At 34.7% G+C, this 23216-nt stretch overlaps 1 protein-coding gene across 1 annotated transcript in view; it reads right to left on the bottom strand.

Annotated features, from left to right (window-relative positions):
• Nucleotides 1–447: 447 nt before the first annotated feature.
• The window catches only part of OTOGL (otogelin like), a 90811-nt gene continuing 68042 nt past the window's right edge, over nucleotides 448–23216 (bottom strand). The window contains exons 41-59 of the mRNA XM_050969903.1: nucleotides 22859–22882; nucleotides 22629–22721; nucleotides 21827–22016; nucleotides 19522–19736; nucleotides 18273–18414; nucleotides 17746–17931; nucleotides 16624–16836; nucleotides 15679–15783; nucleotides 15258–15365; nucleotides 14801–14902; nucleotides 13464–13568; nucleotides 13341–13381; nucleotides 12329–12392; nucleotides 11198–11376; nucleotides 10761–10865; nucleotides 9831–9950; nucleotides 8203–8248; nucleotides 3980–4059; nucleotides 448–1511 (exon numbers count right to left, since the gene is read on the bottom strand). Coding sequence (XP_050825860.1) covers nucleotides 1311–1511; nucleotides 3980–4059; nucleotides 8203–8248; nucleotides 9831–9950; nucleotides 10761–10865; nucleotides 11198–11376; nucleotides 12329–12392; nucleotides 13341–13381; nucleotides 13464–13568; nucleotides 14801–14902; nucleotides 15258–15365; nucleotides 15679–15783; nucleotides 16624–16836; nucleotides 17746–17931; nucleotides 18273–18414; nucleotides 19522–19736; nucleotides 21827–22016; nucleotides 22629–22721; nucleotides 22859–22882 — 2319 coding nt within the window. The 3' untranslated portion in view covers nucleotides 448–1310. The remainder of the gene's footprint in view (nucleotides 1512–3979; nucleotides 4060–8202; nucleotides 8249–9830; nucleotides 9951–10760; nucleotides 10866–11197; nucleotides 11377–12328; nucleotides 12393–13340; nucleotides 13382–13463; nucleotides 13569–14800; nucleotides 14903–15257; nucleotides 15366–15678; nucleotides 15784–16623; nucleotides 16837–17745; nucleotides 17932–18272; nucleotides 18415–19521; nucleotides 19737–21826; nucleotides 22017–22628; nucleotides 22722–22858; nucleotides 22883–23216) is intronic.

Below are 23216 nucleotides of genomic sequence, written 5' to 3'. Positions count from 1 at the left end.
AGCTTGAAATCAAAACTGTCAGAAGATTTTCAAATTTATAGACAGAATTTCAATTCTGACACAATTAAAAGGAAAATTGATAAGGAAAATACTGTCATAATTATTATAATTTTCATTCAGTGAGTTTATGAAGCAAAGTAATCTTCTAAAAACAACTTTAAACTTGTATCCTTTATTTTTAAAAGTAGGTTGTGCAGTATGTTAAGTAAAAGGGAGATGATATTCACCTTAAAGTTCTGAATCATGGATATTTACAGCTTGATTGAGCATGAATAACTCACCTAAGTTCTTCAAAACATTTATTTTACCTGACCTTTTTTCCAGGACTCAAAAATTCAGGCAATAGTCTAAATAGTTGTATTGAAGAAAAAAATTTAAAAATATATTGAACATGAATCTTCAGAGTGGAAAACAAAGACAAAACCCATTATGAATATTTAAAATGTGCAGTATTTTGGGTTTTTTAATAAATATATATACATATAATCTTGTTCTATACTAGCAAACAGCCAAATTCTTTTCTGTGAAAAGTGAAAAAATGGATATGAAATGGAAACCTTCATAGCAGAAATGGCTTTCACATATTTGTAACACACAAAAGGTATCACTCTTCAGCCTTTGCCTAGTCATGCTTCATATTTATAATATACATAAAAATTAAATATGTCTAAGATTTTAAGATGTTATGATTCTGCTATATACTCTGGAGACTTCCTGCAAGTACTTACAGATCACAGTTGTGTTGTTTCTCAGTGGCTTACAGTGTAAGCAGAATCCAATAATTGATAACAGCTTATTGGACATAAGATAGATTTTTGAGCAAAGTAAAAATGTTACAGTTGAACCCACTATTTTTAAAATAAATTAATTCAGTCATTTTCAAAATCCTAATATGCTTCTTTCCCATTTAAACATAGGACTGGTGATGGTTTTCAGCTGGAGGCCTCTAAGTAAATGAACCACTGAGAAATGGTTTGAGAAATTCTCAGCTTTGATAGGTAGCCACAATCCAAAATTTTACAATACTGGAAATACTAACAAGCTTTTTTCACCAGCTCATCAGAAAGCCACTGAGTAGAAACAAATGATGGATAAGCTACACCTTGCTCAACAGGATTTACGTTTTTCTTTCTATTCTTGCCAATATTTTCAAAGACAATTCGAAGAACAAATAACATCTTTGCTAAATTTGGGGGAAGTTACATTATAAAGCATAACTGATGCCTTTTCCATTTCCCTGCAGAGTACTATACCCATCCATGACCAACCAACTGTGTCTGGTGAAAGCCAGATGATGTCCCCAGCAAGGTTCAGTTCCACTGGCACGAGCAGTCTATGGGCTCTTGAATGACGTACATAATTTCCGTGCCGTTTCCTGAGCAGCGCAAGGGCACAGTCACGACTCGTGTTCCAATTTCTCGACAACATTTACAGAATCTTAGATGGTTATCAATATTGACATTGAAAATTGTTGCAGATGGGCATTTTCCATCACAAGAAGCCACATTTACCTATGAGTAAAATAAAAGAAAATAAGAATTAAAACTAGAAATCTCAAATTTGATTATAAAAGTAATACATTTCAAACTTCTTTTTGATTAAAATCCATTTTTACATTTGAAAGGGACTCTGGACTTAAAAATTATTTTATCTTCTAAAATTAATTCATTCTAAGTTTAGCAACATTTAAAATATTCTTAATTAAACTTTTCTTTATTGTTTAATCATGTGTTTTGTTTCAACCTTGTGCTATGGATACCAAAATTTAATCCCCATTTACAAATTAATAACTTTGGAACAGCACAGCTGAATCTATGTCCTTTTCATGTTTACTGATTATAAAGTTAAATTCTTCTAAGTAAAATGAAGGGAAGTTTATCTTCCTCCTTGAAAGAGCAAAAGCATATCAGTGCAAAAGCTCTTCCCTTTCTTATTTATACTGTTTGTGACTGAAGGCTGTGTTATCACTCAAAGAAATACCTCCAAAAAGTACATGCAGTTACAAACCAGCTAGGGCACAAGCTATCTAGAAAATTATTTGTGCTCTAGACTTGAGCAGAGCAAAGCTTTGTCTCACTGTTACATTATGTGAAGAATTTTCTTAGCTAATATGTGCTGACAGAAAAAAAAATACAACTTTTAATTAAACTTAAGCAGAGTTCAAATGCTGGGAAATCAAGGATGGCTGTACAAGGTCTAGTTCTCTTTGTGACAGACTTAAATCTGATTTCTTCTGCAAGTGTGGCATATGAAAGATGCTTTGAACTACTCCCTTCCAAGCCTGTGATGAAACATCCCATACCCATACAAATTAGAATAAAAGATTACTCTTATAACTTTGAAGTTTCCTGAGATTTGGCAGTAGTGAAAAAAAGACCTTTTCCTAAGCACTAGCAATCTCAGTTACTAATTTAAAAATATAATCATGCTCAGCCCTATCCAAAGTTTGACAGCAGTAATCTGGCCAAGAACACATATGTAGTTTCTGGCCAGTCACAGCAGATATGCCCATTTGATGGGCCAAAATCACATGATGAAAAACGAGTGCCAGTGGGGGGAGCTGGAGAGGAGAGGAAGGGGAGTTTAGGGTATGAGGACATGAAAATCTGGAGGTACTTCTGTGGGAAGGGTAAGGGAATCTTGACTGTGTGAAGGATGTGCAGCTACCAAGGAAATTGGAAACAAGGAGATAATGGGAAAAGGGGACTCTAATAAAGGTGGGATGGTGGCAGGTGTTTTTGGAAGGTGGGTAGAGAGGGAAGAAAAGATAAAAGAGTTTACAACAGAAAGGTGAAAAGGAAGGCTTCATTTGATGAACCATTTGAGACATGACTTGGCCAACATTCTTGTTGCTCCTCTCTGAATACTTTAGTTCTGCAGCAATGTAGAGGGACCACAGCTGAACAGAGCCTTCTCTCATACTTTTATTCATAAAAGACAATTGAATGAGCTTGTTTCTACTGCCTATCCATTTGCTTAAATGCCATAGCTTTTAGCCTTTTTGTCTGCAGCTGAGCAGAGCTTGTCATAGAACTGGAAGAAAGTGCAAGGATCTTTTCACCTGGCTTAAAAATCCATGAGGCTTGACTAAATCTTTCAATTTAATATTCTTTATTTAGTCAATACCATATATTCATTTTGTTGTATTACTGTCTCTTGCCCTAGGCTGTTCAAGTAACACTGAAGCTCTCCAGACTCATCTCTAAACTACGGCAAATTACTGTAATTTCATCTATTTATACTTCCTCATTATCAATCCTTCTAAAACTAAATAAATATGCCATGCACTCCTACAATTAAAATCTGAACATGTCACTGCTGACCTTCTATCAGGATGGCTTTTAACATGTGATGACATTTGGCCTCTTCCCTAATGTCTGCTTAGGCTCTCCAATGGAATCTTGCCAGAGGCCTCTTGGAAGTCTTGAGATACTTAGTCAATTGCTTTCCTTCCAAGTGCTACATGAGGAGCACATTTGCTGCTCAGAAATTTCCTGGGGTCTGTAGATGGGGCCACACCAAAGCTAAGAAATAAGGTGTCTTCAGCAGACCCATGAATAAATGACATTATGAATTTATGATATGGAAGGAAACCCATGCTATGTGAGGGAAGACAGACAACACAAAGGTCTTCAAAGAGGAATGCAGCAGTTTCATCACATTTTAAGTTGGAACATTTCTGCTCCTCTTTTAGAGCAGGATATTATTTCATGCTAAAGAGTTCAGTGCCTCCATTAGTTAAAGTAATTATAGCCATTATTTTTCATCTGAAGCCAGGTGCTCCTCCAGGTGGGAGGGCTCAGTTTTCAGTAATAGAAAGAGCTAGTTTTACTCCCTTTATGGTAGGATAACATTCCTAGAATCAAGAGTCTGCTTTTGAGGAGAAAGCAGCATTTTTGTTGCTTGTTGTTAGCTATAACCAACTTTCTAATGCTTGGTTTGGCATGCCATAGGCCCAGCATTGAAATTTTATGCTTACCGGGCTTTGACTTATACAGTCATTTTTTCTTATGGTTGTCCTGATTGTCATTTTTTGGCAAATCCTTTCTTCCTTTTTGCCTGATAAAATACAAAAAGCCATATTGAATCAATACATCTTCTGTAATATATTTGCTTCTTAAAAAATTAAAGATATTAACATAATTTAAATAGTTATACTTTGTTTTCAATAATGTACACACAGAAATTATTACTTCCATAATTTTCTTTTCAAACATAATATATTAATACATAGGTGCTGTGCAGTATTACCCATTTTTAGGTGGCACATATGAGCATCAAATACCCCAAATAAGCTATACAAATTTTTTAAAATTAAACTATGAATATGCTCCATAGTTTATAAAACTATAAGCTATAAACTATTAAACTATGAATATTTTTTTAATTGCACATATGGCAAGAGAAATATAAGCAATTAGAAAAAGTGTATTGAGTAATTTTTAATAGTATTAGAATTAATTCTGTTTTATTGGAAATGTTGAATGCAAATAGAATTTTAATCCTGCCTTTTAAAAAATGATCAAAACTTAATAATTAAGAAGGTGTGAATGTGATTACAATCTTCATGCTATTTTTCATGACTAAAAATTAAATATAATTATATTATTTCAATATATTTTTGAGAAATATGTCCTTTTGGGAAGCTTGAAAGAAAGACCTGCATTTCTTTGCTACATATGGTGTAGTTTTTGTCATCAGATCTGAAGCATTAGGCACATGAGGTCAGCATACAGATCTAGGACAAGAGAAAAACTGAATTTTTATATTCAGTCTTGGAGATATTGATAGGAGTGTTTTGGGGCTTTTTTATTTGAAAAATAAAGCTGTACAGTGAAAAGCCATTTTTTAACATAGTCAAAGTCATAATACAATACTGAAACAATTAAACATAATTTTTCATGCTTTACTCTGTATCATACCATGATTACTATCTGTTTAACATCAGTTATTTAGATCTCCTTATCCACTACCCATCAAAATGATCTGTTAGTTTTGCTGTGTAACCATTCTGGACATACAGCATAAAAAATAATAAGCACTATTCAGTAGTTTCTTGACCTTCCTTCAAGGTTGAGGGTACAGAAAAACAACTCTTTTGTTCCCCAGAAGCTTGAGAGCATTTTTATAAGATAAATGATCTCTGAGTAACCAAAATATTCTGCAGGCACAGCTCCATTAAGTACTGAAAATTAAGCTGACTGCAGAGTACAGCTAGATTTTAACAGGTGCATTAAAGAATCAAATAAAATTCTATTACTGAGCTAGCAGATCACTGTAGGAGAGAAGTTGTTAGACTATAGCATCTCACTTTTCCTCCCTCAGAAACACTTAAAAAATTTCTGTGATGTTTCAATCTGAAAGTGTTTGCCAGCTTATATGAAGACAGTGCAATCCTTGTACTGCTACAAGTCATATAGAGATGTATATCTAACATTTCAGCATGAGAATGTCTTACAAAAGCTCTGCTGCTATACTTTCCTCTCTCCAGCCTTGAACTGTAAAGATCTGCATTTCAATATCAGATGTGCTTTTTTACTCACTCCTTATTAGAGGAAGGAGTTTTTGTGACTCATCTATCCTAAAAAGCAAAGAATTTTGAGTGTACTGCAACAGTTCTGTAACATCCTGTAATTTCTGGTATAAAAAGTCTGTATTGCCATGGGGTTGTAATTGGATGTGTCGTGTCACTCTCCCCACCCTGGCCTCAATATTTTTGTAACTCTGTAAAACATATTATTTGTGACAAAGAGGAAATACAGCATAGATCCATATCTGCAAGGTGAGACTGGACAATACACACATTCTTGCTCTATTTTAAGGCCAAAAGATTTCCATCATTAAACTTAGAGACCTGGGATCAGATTTAGAATCTCATGGTAACAGTATTCATAATTATGATCTTTTTTTAAGTAACATTTCTTATTAAAAGTATCCTGTAATGTAAGTTCATGTGATAGCACCAGTTTCAACAATGAGCAGCAGGAATAACCATCAACAGCATATACCAGAAATGGATGAGCCTAATTCTGACAGGTGCTGAGCAGTGAATCTTAACCAGGCTTTAGAAAACCACTGATTTGGGAGGCCAGCAGTGGATCAGCATCTCTCAGTATCAGGCCCAGAACCATTAACTGCATGATAATATCCAATAATGATGACAGCTATGACACATATATCAAGCAGTGCTTATATTATTTAGAAAAAAAAAAAAAAAGAAAGAAAATACATTATTAAAAATAATACCTGGTTCACAATTAATACTATCAGTAGGCACTACTGGACTAATGGCAAAGGGTAATAGACCCAATCCAGAACCTGGCAGAATCATTAGGAATAGAAGATTCTCATGAAATAAAAACATTTCTGTATAAATGATACTTCATTAATTCTTACACTGCCAACTGCAATTTTTCTTTTAGCAAAAAGTGATGAGCTTTCCTGTTAGTCTTCTACAATTTAGAAATTCTGCAGCTGCTTCAAGTCTCACTAAAGATGGCCTGACTTTATTATTCTCCTGGTTAACACAAAACTGGAATGCTTACTTTGAAACCAAACTTTTGGAATTAGTCTGTCTATGGCAAGGTAAGAATTAAATATATGCACCCACTTTGCATGCATTAAATCAAGCTCTTTCAGAAAAGTTATTTGCTCCCATTAAAATCCCAGTGTGCTGCAAGCTCTATTCATAAGTACTCTTATCTTAACTGCTTCACCACAGGGCACATGCTTTTAGTTAAAAATAAAAAAAAATAAAATAAAATAGCATATAATTGTATTAATGATATCTGGCAGTTTTAGCAGCCACCTCAGCAAGTATTTCTGAAGTATAACAATGCCTTTCCTGAGGCCACAGAATATGGCCAAAATTATAAATCTTCCTGGTCAACAGAGAACCAGTAGTCAATAATTTTAATAATTTTTAAGACTAATTTTCTAAATAATGATAACCTAATTTTTTTTTTTTTTAGTGGGGGGGGGGAACGACGACAGATTTTTTTCCACAGTTTATCTCATGAGATAAAGATTATTGATTATTAAGATTTTGATACAATTCTGTTGTGCTACTTCTCTATGGTGATTCTCAATAATAAAACATATTCTGTTGCATTAAAATACCTTTAATTTTCCATGTTTTGGTTGCAATGGAACAACAATATTTGCAGTTTCCTTTCTAAACCTCATATTGCTTGGAAACTTGGCATTGTTCTGTATTTTATAAATATCACTGCTTCCCCTTATTTCTCCAAATTATTTTCAAATTATACTGCACTTCTGTTTTACATAATAACAGTGCAATATATGGTTATAAGTCTGCAACTTGCTATTTAATTATATTATGTAAATGTTTGTATACAAAAATTCCAAAGACTAATTTGCTGTTATTCTAATGTTAAACACTAAAAAGGCCAAAACAGAGGGTTTAGATTTTCTGTCCTTTCTCTACAAAATTAGTTTTAAAAAACATAAACATATATATATACACACCCACACGCATAATTATATAAGTAGATAATAAAAATTTTTCTAGTCAAAATAACAGAGAAAACCAGTTAGTTCTCAATCTATTTTTAAAATTGCATAAATTGTGAAACCTTAATGTCATTTTGAGTCACATTTAATCATATTTTGAAGTTACACACAGAAAATGTGAATGTATTACCAGATATTAAAGGGCTGATTTTACATAAGCATTGCTATCATCAATATTTCTCTAATTTTTCCTCATTTGGGATTTAAGAAAAAAATTCCAATATTTTGGACCTAGAAAACACGTGTTAGGGATACAGAATAATTTGCTAAGTTTGAAGACGCATTGCAAAATGTCATTGAATCAAGAATCACTTTTAAGAGGGAAATTCTTGTCTTTTAAGGTGAAGATCATATAGCACTATTTGAGAGCCAAATTTAGAGAATTTTTTAATTGTTTTAATTGTTTTAATTTATATAGTTTTAATCTTCCATGGGTTATATTTGGAGAGATTTGATTATACTCCAGAACAATAATGTTAAAAATCACTAAGTCAGCAGCCAAATTAAGTAAGATCTTTTAAGAGTTGTTAGGTAACTACAACAATTTTATGAGATTTGTAGGGGGAACTGCATGCTTTTCCCCTCTTTATGTCCCAGCAACAGAGGTTAAAAAATAAGCCCTCCAAAACCAAAGCTAAGCTAGCACACATTGCAGCCTTCATCACTTACAGGTCTTGCAGCAGCCATCATTATACGTCTGCACAATTCCTCCATTCTAGGAAAATAAAAGCAGAATATAGCAAAAAGTCTGGGCCCAAAGCAAAGGGAAATTTTATCTCAAGATATTCCACATTTTAAAGATATCAAACTAATACAAAGTAGCACCACTGAAATCAACAGAATTACACAGACATGTATGTGCTGAAGGTTTGTTTCATGAATTCTTTACAGCCTGTGACACTGAAAATGAGCTCATCACTGATGAAAAGTTCAGTTGTGTTCAGATGACATCTAATCTAGTTTCCTTCAAAGAAGTCACTTAGTTTCTATCAGCATGGTTTTATATCATCTACTACCATCTCTTTCCCCACCAAGGAGTTTTACTAGGATAGTTTCAAAAATTCATGTGAGTAGCCCAGATCTGCATATCAAGCAGACTACAGAAGATAAATAGATGCTATCTATTGCTGATGTTATCTTAGGATAAGAACAGACAAAACACAAACATTTTTCAGCTTTTATCTTTTTATGCAAGCATATGATTTTTACCTTGCTACATTGAATAAGTTGTTCAAGAATTTCTTAAAAGAGCACTTAAACTCAGATATTCCTGAATTATCCTGAACTGCCTGTGAGAAAAGCTTTCTTCTCAGCTACTGGCTCAAGCCTATGCTCAGCGTCTCTCAAAAACAAGTCAGACTGATTAAGAAAGTTAATTTTAGGGATCCATTCTGTAAAATCTTAACCTAATAAAAGGTGTCAGAATGGTTCCAAGGAAGAAATTCAAGCATTAACTCAAAGTAGTACAGGCATTATTTTTAAATAGAATACTTTCTTCAGGACTGGAAGAAATAAGAACTTTTCTAATAAAGGGAAAGGATAAGTAGGACTAGTATTAAATGCATAATCTGTAGCCAAGGCAACAATGGTACTTATCCTTTCTACATATATATTTACTATTATTTATAGCTCATATTAAATATAAAATGTACTGCAAGTGAAAAATTTGACAAATATTATAAATTCAGAGAATTATTAAATTAGAAATTAAACTGTAAACAAATATGCAATCTTTGTGAAGAATACATGTTCCTCAAAGCAGTTTTTATGGATATGCCACCTTTATATTTTTAAATATATGATGTAAGTAGATACCCTGGATATTTTTTGTTGGCTTTCACAAATTTTAGTTTAAGAACTAATAAAGTTTATTTATACTCAATCTCCCTAATCATTGCACAACTTAAGGGCTTTTTAATATAGCTGACATTTATATGGAGCATTTTTTTGATTTATTGATATGATTTATTTTCTGTGTGTGTTCTATGAACTTGGCAAAGTATTATTCCAAAATAAGGGCAAGACATAGCGATTTTTTTATAGCGGTATGTCAAGCATGATTCCAGTTCTAAAAGCAGTCATCAACAATACCCAAGCCAAACTTTTTCACTCCTCACAGATACTTTATCAGTTGGAAAGAAAACAGGAGTATAGGAAATGACTGCAAATTTCTCATTTACATGTTTTTACTTACCACTTTTTTAATTTAAAGAAAGTGCATGAAGTTTGCCTGCATTGTGGAATGTAAGACAAACTCCAGAGCAATTATTGTCACTTACCTTACTCAAAGTACAAACCTTTGTGCACTCAGTGTCATTAAATGGGGGACAGACAACACTTGACCCCAGTACAATAGCCCCTGCAGCAGTCTTTACACATTTGTAGTTGGTACAGTTGGAGGTCCAGGTACTTCCTTCCTGAATGTATAAAACAAAGCCATTGTTAGGAATGCCAAGACACTTCAGCTTTATCTCCAACCTGAAATGCCTGTAAAAGTAGGGCCCTCATGCTGTAGCATCTACTGGAGTGGAAAGTACGCTGCAGACCACCTGTAGGTGGTAAAAAGGAAAGACCATCCTCTAATTACCAGAGTCTACTCCTTCCTGGAGCCATGGCTCTACTGCATGCTGAGCACACTGTTGAGCATGGGTGCCCTACTGCAGAATGAAAGGATTTTGTGCCAGTTCAGTCATTTCTTTTGCTCTGAAATCAATTGGAAGTATGAACCAAGTGATGGTCACATCTAAATTTCTGTGTATGTGGATGCTGGAGCACACCATCAAGATCCTGAACCCCGGAGCCTCAATTTGCACTTTTCCTTTCTGTAGTAACTAGCAGGAAGAGAAGAGTGGCCCTCATAAGAGGGGGACTAGAAGTCCTGATGTAGGCTTAGAAGCTCTCAAAACATCTAAATCACAGTACCTAACACAGAGTTACAATTTGAACCCTGCTCTGCAGTTAGAGCATATCCAGCCTTAAGTGATTACATTTGCAGATCTTTGCAGCAAATATTACAAGCTATGAGATATTTACATGTGTGAAATGGCAGGTTTTTAGATAAACACACTCATTTCCAATCATGCATCATAAATAGTCTCTAAGCATGTAACCAGCAATAAGGAGGTGTGAAGCTACAATGACAGCATGAGTTAACTCAGAAATGCGTGTCAGACTCCTGTCTATTGTATCATTACAGTTACTTCTTATCTCTGTTCAGAGGCACTTACCTCATACAAAATCAATGTTCCATTCTCTGCATGAAAAGAGCAGGACACATTTTGACACGTACCACAACAAGTATGGAGACTGAAGGAAGGAATATATACTTGATGCTGGAAAGAAAGGAAATGGAAATGGACAAGCTAGCACTTTTTAAACATCCATTATATGAAAATTTTTTGATTTCTGAAATTAAAAACACCAAGGAAAACAATGGATGCATGGATGGATGGATGGATGGATGGACAGACAGATTTGTTTACATAGGCTGCTAGAAACTGTTTCTCAAAATAATTGTGTAAACACATGATACACATCATTGCTGCTAAGTTCTCAGGTTCTTGCTGAGTAAACAGGACTAGTAAAAGTTTTCACTAAAACTTTTATCTTAGTTGTGCAGTTGTGTTCACAAATTGCATCATTCCTGTATGTTTAGAATACTCACAGCTTCACATTGCTGGGAGCAGTTCATCATTGTGAAATGCATGGCATTGTAGCCTGTGTTCTGATCTTTTTCTTGTAAACACTTTACAGTGTAACAAAGGTCTCCATCCAAGTACTGGATCACTGACTGTCCAGGATTCAGTACTGTGACCTCTTGGAAGATGCACACATCATCCTTCTCTAAAAGCAAAATAAATAGATGTTACCAGAGGGGGAAAAAAGAATCATGACACAAATAAACAGAACCACTGGTAAGACAGAAGTAGGGCAAAATCTTATTCAATGCAAAAGTATTCTATCTTTTAGACTTGATTGGTTTGTGGTTTTAATTACTAAACAAGAGCAGGAGGAATGATAATTTGGTTTTAGAAAATACAGCAAAATGCAAAATTGCCTAAAACCGACAGTGTTCCTACTATCGAAGTTAAAAAGTCTGTTGTTCTTATTTTAAATGTGTTCATATATTTAACATTCAGCTAGTCTGCAGATCACAAAATGTGGCTTTTCTGTCAATTAAACTACCCTGTCTGCAAATACCTGTGATCCAGTAATCTGCTCAAGCTGTACTGTAAATATGTGCATGGCTCCTGGAGGCAGCTCAGCCTGGGCTGCTGCCAGGACTGCACCTTGCCTCTGCAGCACCATGCAGTAGATTTCAGTGCAGCTGAAATCTACTCTACATGGGTAGCTGAGTGAGGAAAGGGAGTAAAGCTCTGACCTTGAGACTGGCTACCTCCTCTTGTGCTGGCTGAACAGGTCTGTTGCTCTGTGCAAGATCTCGTCTCATTTGTGTGGAAAGCAGACTAGAAGCAGCTGCCCTGCTCACACTCAGCTGCCATTCACAGCCTGTTTCCTACTTGTCTCTCACCAGAGAGACTGTACCTGACTCTGAAAGCATGGGCAGTCCTACAACACTGCCACACTCTGCCAGAGCAGACACAAAATGGATGGGATAGCAGGCAAAGCACCATATTCAGAAGAGACTATCATTGCATAACTAGATAGACACACATCAAATTAAGATAAAAGAGCATTTACATTTGAGAAGGTGACAATGACCTTAGTTCTGCTTTCTTTGCACACCCTTTTAGCTAAAAAACAAAACACAACAATGAGGAATATAAAAAGTTACCACAAATATAGTGAGTGCATCCACAAGCACTGGAAACACTGCTATCTATTTTTTTAACTTCTCCCTGAGTACAGAAAGATAAAAGTTTGCAAAATCATACACAATTAAATGCAGTGCTACACAGACAATTTTTCTCTAAAAATGTAAAATATTACTTTCATCACTTCCACCTTTGGTTTCCTAAAAGAGGAAAATTGCAATGTACTCAAGAAACAGAAGCATATTCAGAGTTATTCAGTGTAGTTATCTCTTAAAGCAGAAAACAACACTTCATTTTCTGTAGAGGTACATAGAATAGCAGAGTCAATAAACAGTATTTATTCCTGAGATACAAAGTTATTTCTATAATAAATATATTAGCAAAAGATTGCCTCCTAAGGATTTTCTTCCGAAAGATTGGTGAAAGCTATTTAAATCTAAAATTCTTCAATAGACTTTACATTATGCTGTCTTCACATGAGGAAAAAACTTCAGGCGTTGGATAAGGAAAATATGGTCACTATGGTATTGATGGGAGTTTGAACGTTCACTCATTTTTTTTAGTCCCTATTATGAAAAATTACATGAAGAGCAAAATATTCATGACTTCTCATATCAGCAAAATTCAACAAAGTTAAATAATTTTAATCAAAAGCATAAATTATTAACAAAATGACATATTTCTTCAGATGATACATATAATCATATAGCTCAAACCTCATTAATTATTTTTTAAATGTGAATTATTTATGTGGAAAGCCTTACTAGCATCGTTTCATGTCAACACTAAACAGGATAAAATTACCATTGCTTTTTTTCTTTTTCCACCTTACAACACACAAAGTGAAATTTCTCCAAGGAATGGTTGACAGAACTATGCAAACACTTGGAATTACATGCTTGAGCTGGGACTGCAGGTCAATCCCACCCTGTCCCTGTCCACTCTTTACAACTAACTGAAACAAGGAGTGTAAAAGAGAGGAGCAAGACAGCTCAACACCATTACCAACAGTATTTAAAAGACACCACTTACCAATTTACAGGTCAGCATGGTAGCATTTTCACAACTACATTCTGAGGAGATAAAGAAATCCGTGTTAATTAGCTAATTGTTAGTTTTGGTTAAGAGTTGACTAAGCAATAAAGCAGTAATTACCACAGTGCCATTCCGGACAACATTGCCCAAGTATTTTTTCCTTCACAGGTGTCATGTCATCTGTGCAAATCATAGGAGGCTCAGAACAAAGATTTTCATCACAAACTAAATGAGGGGAAAAGACATTTGAGAATTTATTCAACTTTCCTTCATGTTTTTCAGCTTACATTACTTTTGATAAATTATTTTTAAAATAATTTCATTTTATATAAATGTTAATGTGTTTCTTAAGTATCTGAACTATACTTGGAATGAAAAACAAAACACAAATTTTCAAAAGTGATTTTAGTTGTCTTAGAACATGTTTAAATTTTCAGAGAATATCAAACAGGAATCATTTAATATTCTTCCTACTTCAAAGTTGCTTTACTCAAGACAATAAACAGTACCAAAGACAACTAAAACCATAGTATTTAAGAAGCATGGACTTGAAATGTACTGCAAAGTGCACTCTGTAACATAACTCGAGGGAACTGCCCTCCAGGTATGATGCTAATAAGAAAATACTGCCTGTGAAAGAAGATCGTTCACTAAGATCTAATTTTCTCCCTGCCAGAAGTGGGAAAATAAATGCCAAAGGCCTTTGCAGAAAATTTTATCTGGGTAAAAGTGTTAGGAAAAGGAAAAGACCAAAGTACAGAAACAACTGAAGCAAAAATTACTAAACTCCAAACTTAGTGGAAGTCAATTTAATTATGTGAAATTGCCCTGAAAGACTGCAATAGGATGAAAGTTAATCTTAATTAAGCAGTTGTACTTTTAGATGTTACTTTAAAATGTATAGCAAAATGTATGTGTTTTATGAGACTAGGAAAAGGACTAGGTTATACTGCAAATATTTTTCTTGTGCCTGCTCATTATTTGAAGAGTTGTCTACCCAGCAGTATTTGAAACCCTTGATCTACTCCTTTCCCTAGGAGCTAAAAGCGCAAGGAAACTGCCTAAACATTAGTGAATTGTACAACAGAGGAAAACCAGCATGGAAGCTGTTTTATTAAATGTGTTTTAATATATGAAAAATTGTATATTCGTACTCCAAGGATGGGATTCAATGCCACATTAATATATTGGTATTTAAATCACTGTGGAAATAACCATATTTCTGTCTAGTGAACTGAATAACCTCTCCAGATTCCACTGACTAGGTTTGTTAGACCACTACTGGGCATACCAAGAACTTTGTGTCAAATCCAGCACCTCTACACCCTCATTTCAACCTCTCAGTCTATACCTGAAGCCCACTCTAATTGCCAAACCTAAACAAATCTCTGCACAGCCATGCACTGTCATTTTTACTGGATTTGGTGACAGATCAAACTCACAACAGTTGCACTCACCGCAGTAGTAATGAGGACAACAGTAGTGTATGGTATTAAGGTCTACAGTGAGAATCTCCCCTTCACGACACAAGGGAACAGGTTCAATACAGGATTCACAAACTAAATAAATTAAAAAAAAAAAAAAACAACAGATGTACAAAGTTTAAAATAATAAAAAGGTAGCACATGTGATTTCCATCTAATGAACTATATGAAAAGTAATACTGCATTTGTTATTCAGATAATAGAACTATTAAGGATTTTATGGATATTAAAGCTAAACAAAGTTCAAATATGATGTTCAAAATTATGTTGGAAAAAAAAAGATCCCCAAACACAAGAATAATTATGCTCCAGTCCATCAGATCTGTCTGAAGTCTCACTCTAAGAATTCCTGCCTAGAGTTATTCATTTTAGAATTATAGTCTGTTTTTGTAAATACTTGACTATTCCAAAAATATTAGAGGCATCTTACCACAGAGATGAGAGAAACAACAGGGATCTTCCTGTTTTGCCTCAACAACAAACTGATCTTCTCTGCAGTCAGGCTGGGAGGCATTAAAACAAACTGAAGGATCACATTCTGTAGGATGTGAAACAAGCACTGTTTTAAAAGGAGTCATTGACGGAATATGAAAAAGATAAATAAAATATATTCTTCATATGCTAAGTAAAATAAAATACCCCAAATTGACTGTAAATCAGAAGTAACACAAAAGACAAAGACAAAAAAAAATACTGGAGAATGTTAAAAAAAACCATACATCATTGCCTGGTGCTATTTACAGTGCCCCATTCTATTAACAATCAAGACAACTTGTAATGCAGATTTTGTTCTAACATATAATACAAGTATGGAAAACTTTCCTCTAACTGTGGTTTTGTATTTCCCTTACCACATCGGTACTGTGGGCAGCAGGACAGGGGCTGGTAGCCTACCACTAATTTTTCATTGGGTTTGCATGTTGGAATAATGGCATCACACAAAGACATGTTACATTCTGTGGGATAAAAAAACAATTTTGATGTCTTTAAACAGATACTAGCGCAAGTCCTATAGTTCAATCTATTTATACCATCTAATACAGAGATCCACAAAACAAGAGCAGGCCAAGAAAGATTAAAGTTCACTCCATACCATCATGTAGACTTTTGAGCTCCACCCAAGCAAGCAGTAATATCCCTCTTCAAACTGGTATTTACTTCCTCTGCTCCCTATGCATGAAGTCAGCTATAATGTCCCACTGATATTCCTTGAGCATATTGACAATACAGCATTGGTTACAGGCATCTAATAAGCAAAAGCACCACATCAACTGGACCATATGTTCTCATTTTCCTTGAATATGTTATGAAGAAATTAGTATATTTTGTTTAATGTTTTAGGAGCAATAAGCTTATTCTTTTTCTTAACAACCATGGCTCGGCAGAATATTAGTATTCAGTGATCAGCTCCCAGAAAACAGCTTCTGGGAAACAGCAGTAGATCAGAGGATGCTGCTCATCACACCAAAGCACTAGAAAAAAAGCAAGCAATCTCTGACGATATCTAAAATACTTTTATCACTGGATATAAATCAATTCATTGTTAAAGTCCACGCAAGAGCTTTAAAAATATTTTTAACAGAAGTTCTGTTTAACTGGTGTACTTCTAAGAAAAAAATTATTTCAGTGAATAATTCTTATAAAGAATAGAAGCCTCAGTTGCTGGCCCAACCCGCCACAAGTACTTGAAAATTAGTTCTAAAAAATGTTACCTTGAATCTAAAGTTTGTCAGCTGCCTGTGAATGTGAAGCACTTGCTTTATACTTCTGTTACAGAAAACAAGTGTGGTACATACCACAAACTTTCTTGGGACAGCAAGCTCTCTCTTCAATGACATGGAGTAGAACTTCCCCTTCTCTTTCACAGACTGGTGGTGGATCCTCACTGCACTCAGGCTCTACAGCAATAATGCTTCCATTTTCTAGACAGCCATACATGCAGCACCCTGTCATGGACCCATTCCAGATCTCCCCAGCAGAGCGGGGTTGTCCTTTATTATCTGTACATGCTGGAAGAGAAAAGGAACCCATTCTATCCCTTCAACAAGCAGACAGCTCCCATTTCCTGCAAGTAGCTCAGGTAGCTATGACTTGCATAAAATTATTGCATAAAATAATATGGCTGCAGAACATCACTATAAAAGAATCCAAGAACGGCTGATGACCTTAAAAGCCCCAAAGGAATAAATACTTTTCTGTGGGTGAAAATGGGTGAAGGCAAAGGACAGAACCTGCCCATGTTATTCCTTCCTAAGTTCTCAAGAGAGGAAAGCCTGGGAGCTATAGAAGAATGGCCATCCCTTTTCCCCCAGCAGAGGTATACATCAGCCCTGGCTCTTAAAGCCAAGTTAAATGAAAGCACAAACTGCTAAACTTGAGAAAAAGTTAGGTTCTGTTGAAGAGACCTTTACCAGATTCACATTCACTGAGGATTTACACAGAGCTTAAGCTTATCTCTTACCATGAACTGTTGATATGACTGTAGTTAATATCATCATAAGTGCAAAACTACTTTGTCACTAACATGTTTTATGAAAAATCTTTTTTTTAGGGTTTTTTTCTTCTCAAGAAGCTGAGAAGCCTCAAGAACGAAATGTAAACAATAATTATCTGCTCCTGTAAAATGCAACAAGTAGATCTGTGATTAGTCTTTTATAGTTGTTTCTAATTAATAACTAATTACAGTCCGACTATCTAAACTGTCTCGGTCAGGGACAAACTTTTGTTATTTATTCTTTTTCTATTCTTAACTAACTTTCTAATGAAGTCCTTTCTTCTATTCTTTTAGTATAATTTTTAATATAATAAATATCATAATAGATCAAGCCTTCTGAAACATAGAATCAACTTTATCATCTCTTCCCTCATCCTGAGACTCCTGCGAATACCGTCACACTACTCTGTCCTACTGTACTTACTACATTTTTCTTCTGGTATACAGAGGTCTGAGTCTGTTCTATGCAGAATGGTGCCGTTTTTACACACACAGTCTTCCCTTAAATAGGAACAGGGAGAATATTCATAGAACCATTTATTCAAGCATGTCTTGGCTTCACAAGGTTGCACACAAGGCTGGTATTCCTTGCCCTCAGGACAGCTCAATGCTGCAAGGAATAAAAAAGGATATTGAATGCTTCTGTATTCTTTCAGCATTTCTTTGGTTAAATAGGCAGTAATAACAAGTGAGCACAGAAAGCACACATTTATACTTTAAACAGTACTTTAGGTAAGCAACTAATTCAATGGAGATTAAAATTTATTCATGACTAAATGATGTATTCTCATCTTAAGAACTTGTACCCTGATTTAACAATACTGTGATACAATGAGATGTTACTTACAAGAATAATAGAAAGAAATATAAATTTAACTTATCACTAAACAATTACTAAAAAACGTCATCACTAAAGCCATGTAAGGGTACAGAATATGGCTGTCTGCTTACAACAGTAATCAGGTGTCCTCCATTTAATGCAGATGTTGTGCTTGTTGCATAAAGCCACATATGCAGAAAGTGCATCACACTCATAGTCCCAAAAATTAGTACTGTTGACCCACATCTTCTCACAAAATTCCTTTGGTGACACCTAGGAACATATTGAAATTGAGAATTAACAAGTATAAGGACTTCCTGTAACTAAAATAAATTGGCAATGAAGAGAAGCAATACAGCCACAAGGGGGAAAAATCGCTAACAGTGTCTAAATTTAAAAATATCTTTTTTGTCAGAACACTCATTCTGCAAAACTTAGACTGTCAGAATTTTTTATGCTGATCAGTCATGTGACAATCTCATTAGGACTGCATTCTCTGTCTACTGATCAGCATAAAAAAGTACTGATCAGTACTTAGAAGAACTTTTCAGCATGGCCCTGTCAACTAAAAGTGAACAATCTCAGCTAAACATTGCTGCTATACCTTCAATACAGTCCTGCTGTGAATGAATTACTTCTTACTCTGTTTCTGTGCCTGTAGGACCTGATAACCTATTTCACACATCTATCTCTCAGAAAGAAAGGGCCCCTTGAGTAATTAATCCTTTTTATTTTTAATTAAGTCAGAAAAGTCAGTTAGACCTCAGAGATTTGGAGCTTCCTCATTTACTGTTCTGGAAAGCAGCTGTGCTGCACTACCCATCTCTAGTGACCTATAGAGGTCTACCCACCTCTATAGCTGCATGATACAGCCACATCCCCATTAGAAAGTACAATCCCCATTACAAAGTAGAAGCAAATGATAATGATTTCTATAAGAAATGCTATAAAATTGTCAGCATAATATTGACTATGTCAAAATATTTTAACTGGAAATCTCTTTAGTCCAATAAGCCTGCAACTGCATGAATTGCCATTTTGTGGAGCAGAAGCATTAAGCTTTCTGTTCTAGTGATCCTCATCAAGCATTTAATAAAAATAACATCTCTGGAATGTGTTTATCTTGACATGATGATCCAGTGTGTTCCCTTTGTGAAATGCCCATTAAGTAATTTCAAAAACAAGCATAATAGCTCAGGGATCAATATAGATGTGTGTTTTCAATGGACAACACAGCAGGGATGTTAAAGACACCCATTCCATTGTCAAATCATAAAAATAAGCAAAACATTAAAAATGTGCATGTAGCAGTCACTCTTTTCTTAATTATACAACTATTATATGATTTGGTGCTGCAAATTTTCTGATCCTCATACTCACTTTCTTGTGACAAGGGATGAAAATGCTTCTGTTCAACAGCTCCATACAGTATGTGCAGTTATCTTCAATGCAGTTTCTTACTGGCCTCCTGGTTGTTACATCAAGTGATTTCTCAATTTCCCAGCTCTTAATGAACATTTCAATTTCCTCCATATTTGTAATTATGGTCATGTTTTGCATTTTCAGGTCATCACTAGGATCTCCATTACACACCCCTGGGGACAGAGCATCATATTCAAAGCACACACAAACATTCCTTCATTTAGGAAAGAAAAGCGACCTGATAAGTTTTGATCAACACTGCATCAGGGTGACCTGTGAAACTCAGTCACCTGAGCAAATAAATTAAAGCAGCTATATGTCCACTGTAGTTCCAACCTCCTGCATGTGATTTTAGTTCTCAGCTCAATGGCTTGGTAAAACAAGAAGATCATACAATAGAACCCATTGTACCTTTCACAATTAACTTTTGAGAAAAACTGCTACCAAGATGTGCTGTTGAATGTATCAAATTCACTGTCATGGTGCTAAATTCTGATCTCATTCTACTGAATGGCAGTCAGCTCCTTGGGAGTAATAGTAGATGGTTTTGAGATTAATTGCTCACCACCAATGATTTCACACTGTATTTAGATTTAATTGAACAGTCTAAGTGCAAGGAGATATTAAAAGAATTTTTGATTAACAAATTGCTTTATCTAGAGAAAATATTGTCCTTATTCAAGTTATTAATACAAAACCACTGTAAAAAACTACCTTCCCAGACCCCTGGCATTCATTGTCTACCTGAATTCATTATTTTATTGATAAATAAATTAAAATACATGATCTCTTTAAGCACATAACAAGTGAGTAATGCCAAGACTTTAATCTTCATACTAGTTTTACATCTCAGGAACTGATCAGGCAAATTCCTCTCTTGTTTCCACTTTCCATCTGCACTGTTAAACACACTCTAAGCCCTTGCCCTCATTTTCAGCCCTGCTCTCCAGGGTCCCTTGCTACAACTGGACTAGCTTGGTGTGGCAGGCTATTATTCATTCAGGCAGCATGGAGAAATACAGAAGATAGCATTTAAATGAGAAGTGGTTTACAGTAGCACCACTTTCCAATATTCTTAGCACTTCTGCTTCTTGCTGAAGATCACAAACTGCTGGCACTAGAATTTGTAAGGCCATACTACAGAACTGCAGAACCAGTATAGCTTTAAAAATGAAGCAAATTTACCACATAGTCCCACAGCTTTTTCTGGTATGAGAGGAAGAGGATTGCACAATCCCAAACAGAGGACAGGAAAGAAGCACTAAAGAAAACTTCTGACTTTACTGCAAAATATCAGATAGTGCAACATTTTAAGCTAAATTTGGATTTGTCTGCATAGTCTTCCTCTTTTTGTATTCTCATAACACAAAGAGGAACTATTCTATAATTCTTTCTAGATTTGCCCTCGTCTTGTCCCATTCATTCAGCATGCATAGAGAAGATAGCATGATACTGGGAAAATATGCAGGGCTAGCCTTCACCTTCTCTCAGTAGATTTAGGAGAACTTTCCTTTTGTTCAAGCAGAAGACAGCAACTGATTTTAAAGACTTTATTTGTTTATGCTTACACATAAAGCATATCTGAATTACTTTGCTTGCTTTTAAAACTAAAATCAGTTTAAAAGACTTTAAGTTAATTTTCCTTTTCAATATGAAGTAGATTATGTAAAATTACAAACTACTAGAAAGTGAAAATTTATGATGAAATTACACCTCAGTATTGAACCCTAGACTCAGCCTCAAAAGGTCCAAAATCAGATTCTTAATTTACTGTCCTCACAAGACTTGGACCCTTCCCAAGATAGAACTTTTGTCAGTATTTTCATAGCAATAAGCTGCAACTGCTAACATCAGATTTTTCTCCATATTCACTGAAATATACTATCACTACCTGAATTTCTTTAGCATCCACTTCTTCACTAAAAATTGTCTTTTTATTTATTTGGCTTCAGCAAAACACTTAAAACAGGCAGAAATAAGTAAAAGAAATTAGTAATTATTTTAAAAGTTATTTAGATACAATGTGCTGATCACTAGCTGTTCTGGAAAGCACTTTATTAGCACACAGTGCTTTCAAACAAAATGATTAATTTATTATTAATTAATGAATAGTATTTCACAGGCTCTTACATAGGAATGTCAGCAGAGTTAATGAGGGTCACAACAAGAGCTATAGGGACAGCTGGTCACAGACACAAAAGGGGGTTGCAAATTTCAATTGGGAAGTTATTGAATGAGAAAAAAATTGCCACAATGGCCTCACCACAAAGTCCTTCTGTCTTCCTCGTTGTGTTAGAGTGCAATCCATACTGTATATCTATGATGCCTGTAATATGAGCCCACTTGATGCTAATCCCAGCTGGGGTATCAACCACATACATTGCACCAGTATCCTGAATACTCAGTCCTTCTCTTGAAAATGGCAATGGTTGAATTTCAGAATCCACAACTACCTAAAAGAAACCAAACACATTTTAGAGACAAAGCCAGACTGAAATGATGCATTTTATAGGCATTTCTATTTTATAACAAAAGACTACTTTAACAGCCTCTGCACACATATGACAGTCACAGCCCTTAGAGAGCTTCCCACTTGTGCCACTTCCAAAAACTGCAAATGAAGTAGGCATGTGGAAAAAAAAATCTTTTTTAATTAGGGAAAGAATAAATCTTATCACATATCATATGATGAAACAAAACCTCATTCCAATAATTGAAAGTCATCTGTTGTGACTTCTTACTGACTAGCAAGAAAAGTATCTCAAGCATTTATCACTTCTAGGTTTTCTGGAAATATAGTCTCAGGCATAACTGATTTTGTAGCTTCATTAAAATCTCAAAAGAACTTTAAAGTGACATGGAAAAATGGCATTTAAGTGAAGCATGTTACCAGAAATGTAAATTGTTTGTTTTGCCTCTAATATACCATGAATTATTGGGAAACTAATCTGCAAAAGTAATCCTAATCCTGTAGTGTTTTGTTTTAAATCTGATTTATCACATTTTACAACAGAACAGCTCTCCAGCTATCTTTAAGAGTACACATGCTGTTGATATATACTTACTTTTCTTGCTAAACGATTGATAAGTATTTGACAAGTGTGTGTTGTGACATTTAATTTCTTAAAACAGAGCCCTGAAGTGTTTGCAGGTGGCACCTTGAAAGAAAAGTGACAAGGAAATTTAGTTACTATTATTTTTCTAATTCAGTGCCAGTGCTATTGGAATTTTCTATATTAATTAATTTTTTTTATATTAATGCATTTTAAAATCAGCAAAATAAGCAAGTACTTACTAGTTTTCTTATTGAATTTGCACTCTGGAAAACATTAAAAATAAATTAGAAGTTCAATAATAATCAGCAGCATTTTTATTTAGCAAAAATAAGTTACCATTTTCTTTGTCTTTAACGTTCTTCTACAATCATCTAAATAATTAAACTAATATATTTTATTACAAGTGATAAAAAATACACACTTTCCAGATCATTTAGTGCATATGCTGAAAGGACCTTTCAAATTATATTTCTTAAAGAACCAAAGTTAGAACTAAAACTACAGACTTCTAAAACTCATCTGCATATGTGTTCTGCATTCCCACCTCTGGACTGCAACCTGGAAATGAGAGCAATTTAATAGAAAACATCTAAAACA

The sequence above is a fragment of the Serinus canaria genome, chromosome 1A (genome assembly GCF_022539315.1).
Source record: "Serinus canaria isolate serCan28SL12 chromosome 1A, serCan2020, whole genome shotgun sequence".
Taxonomy (NCBI): Eukaryota; Metazoa; Chordata; class Aves; order Passeriformes; family Fringillidae; genus Serinus; species Serinus canaria.
This window is presented reverse-complemented; position numbering and strand designations above follow the sequence as displayed.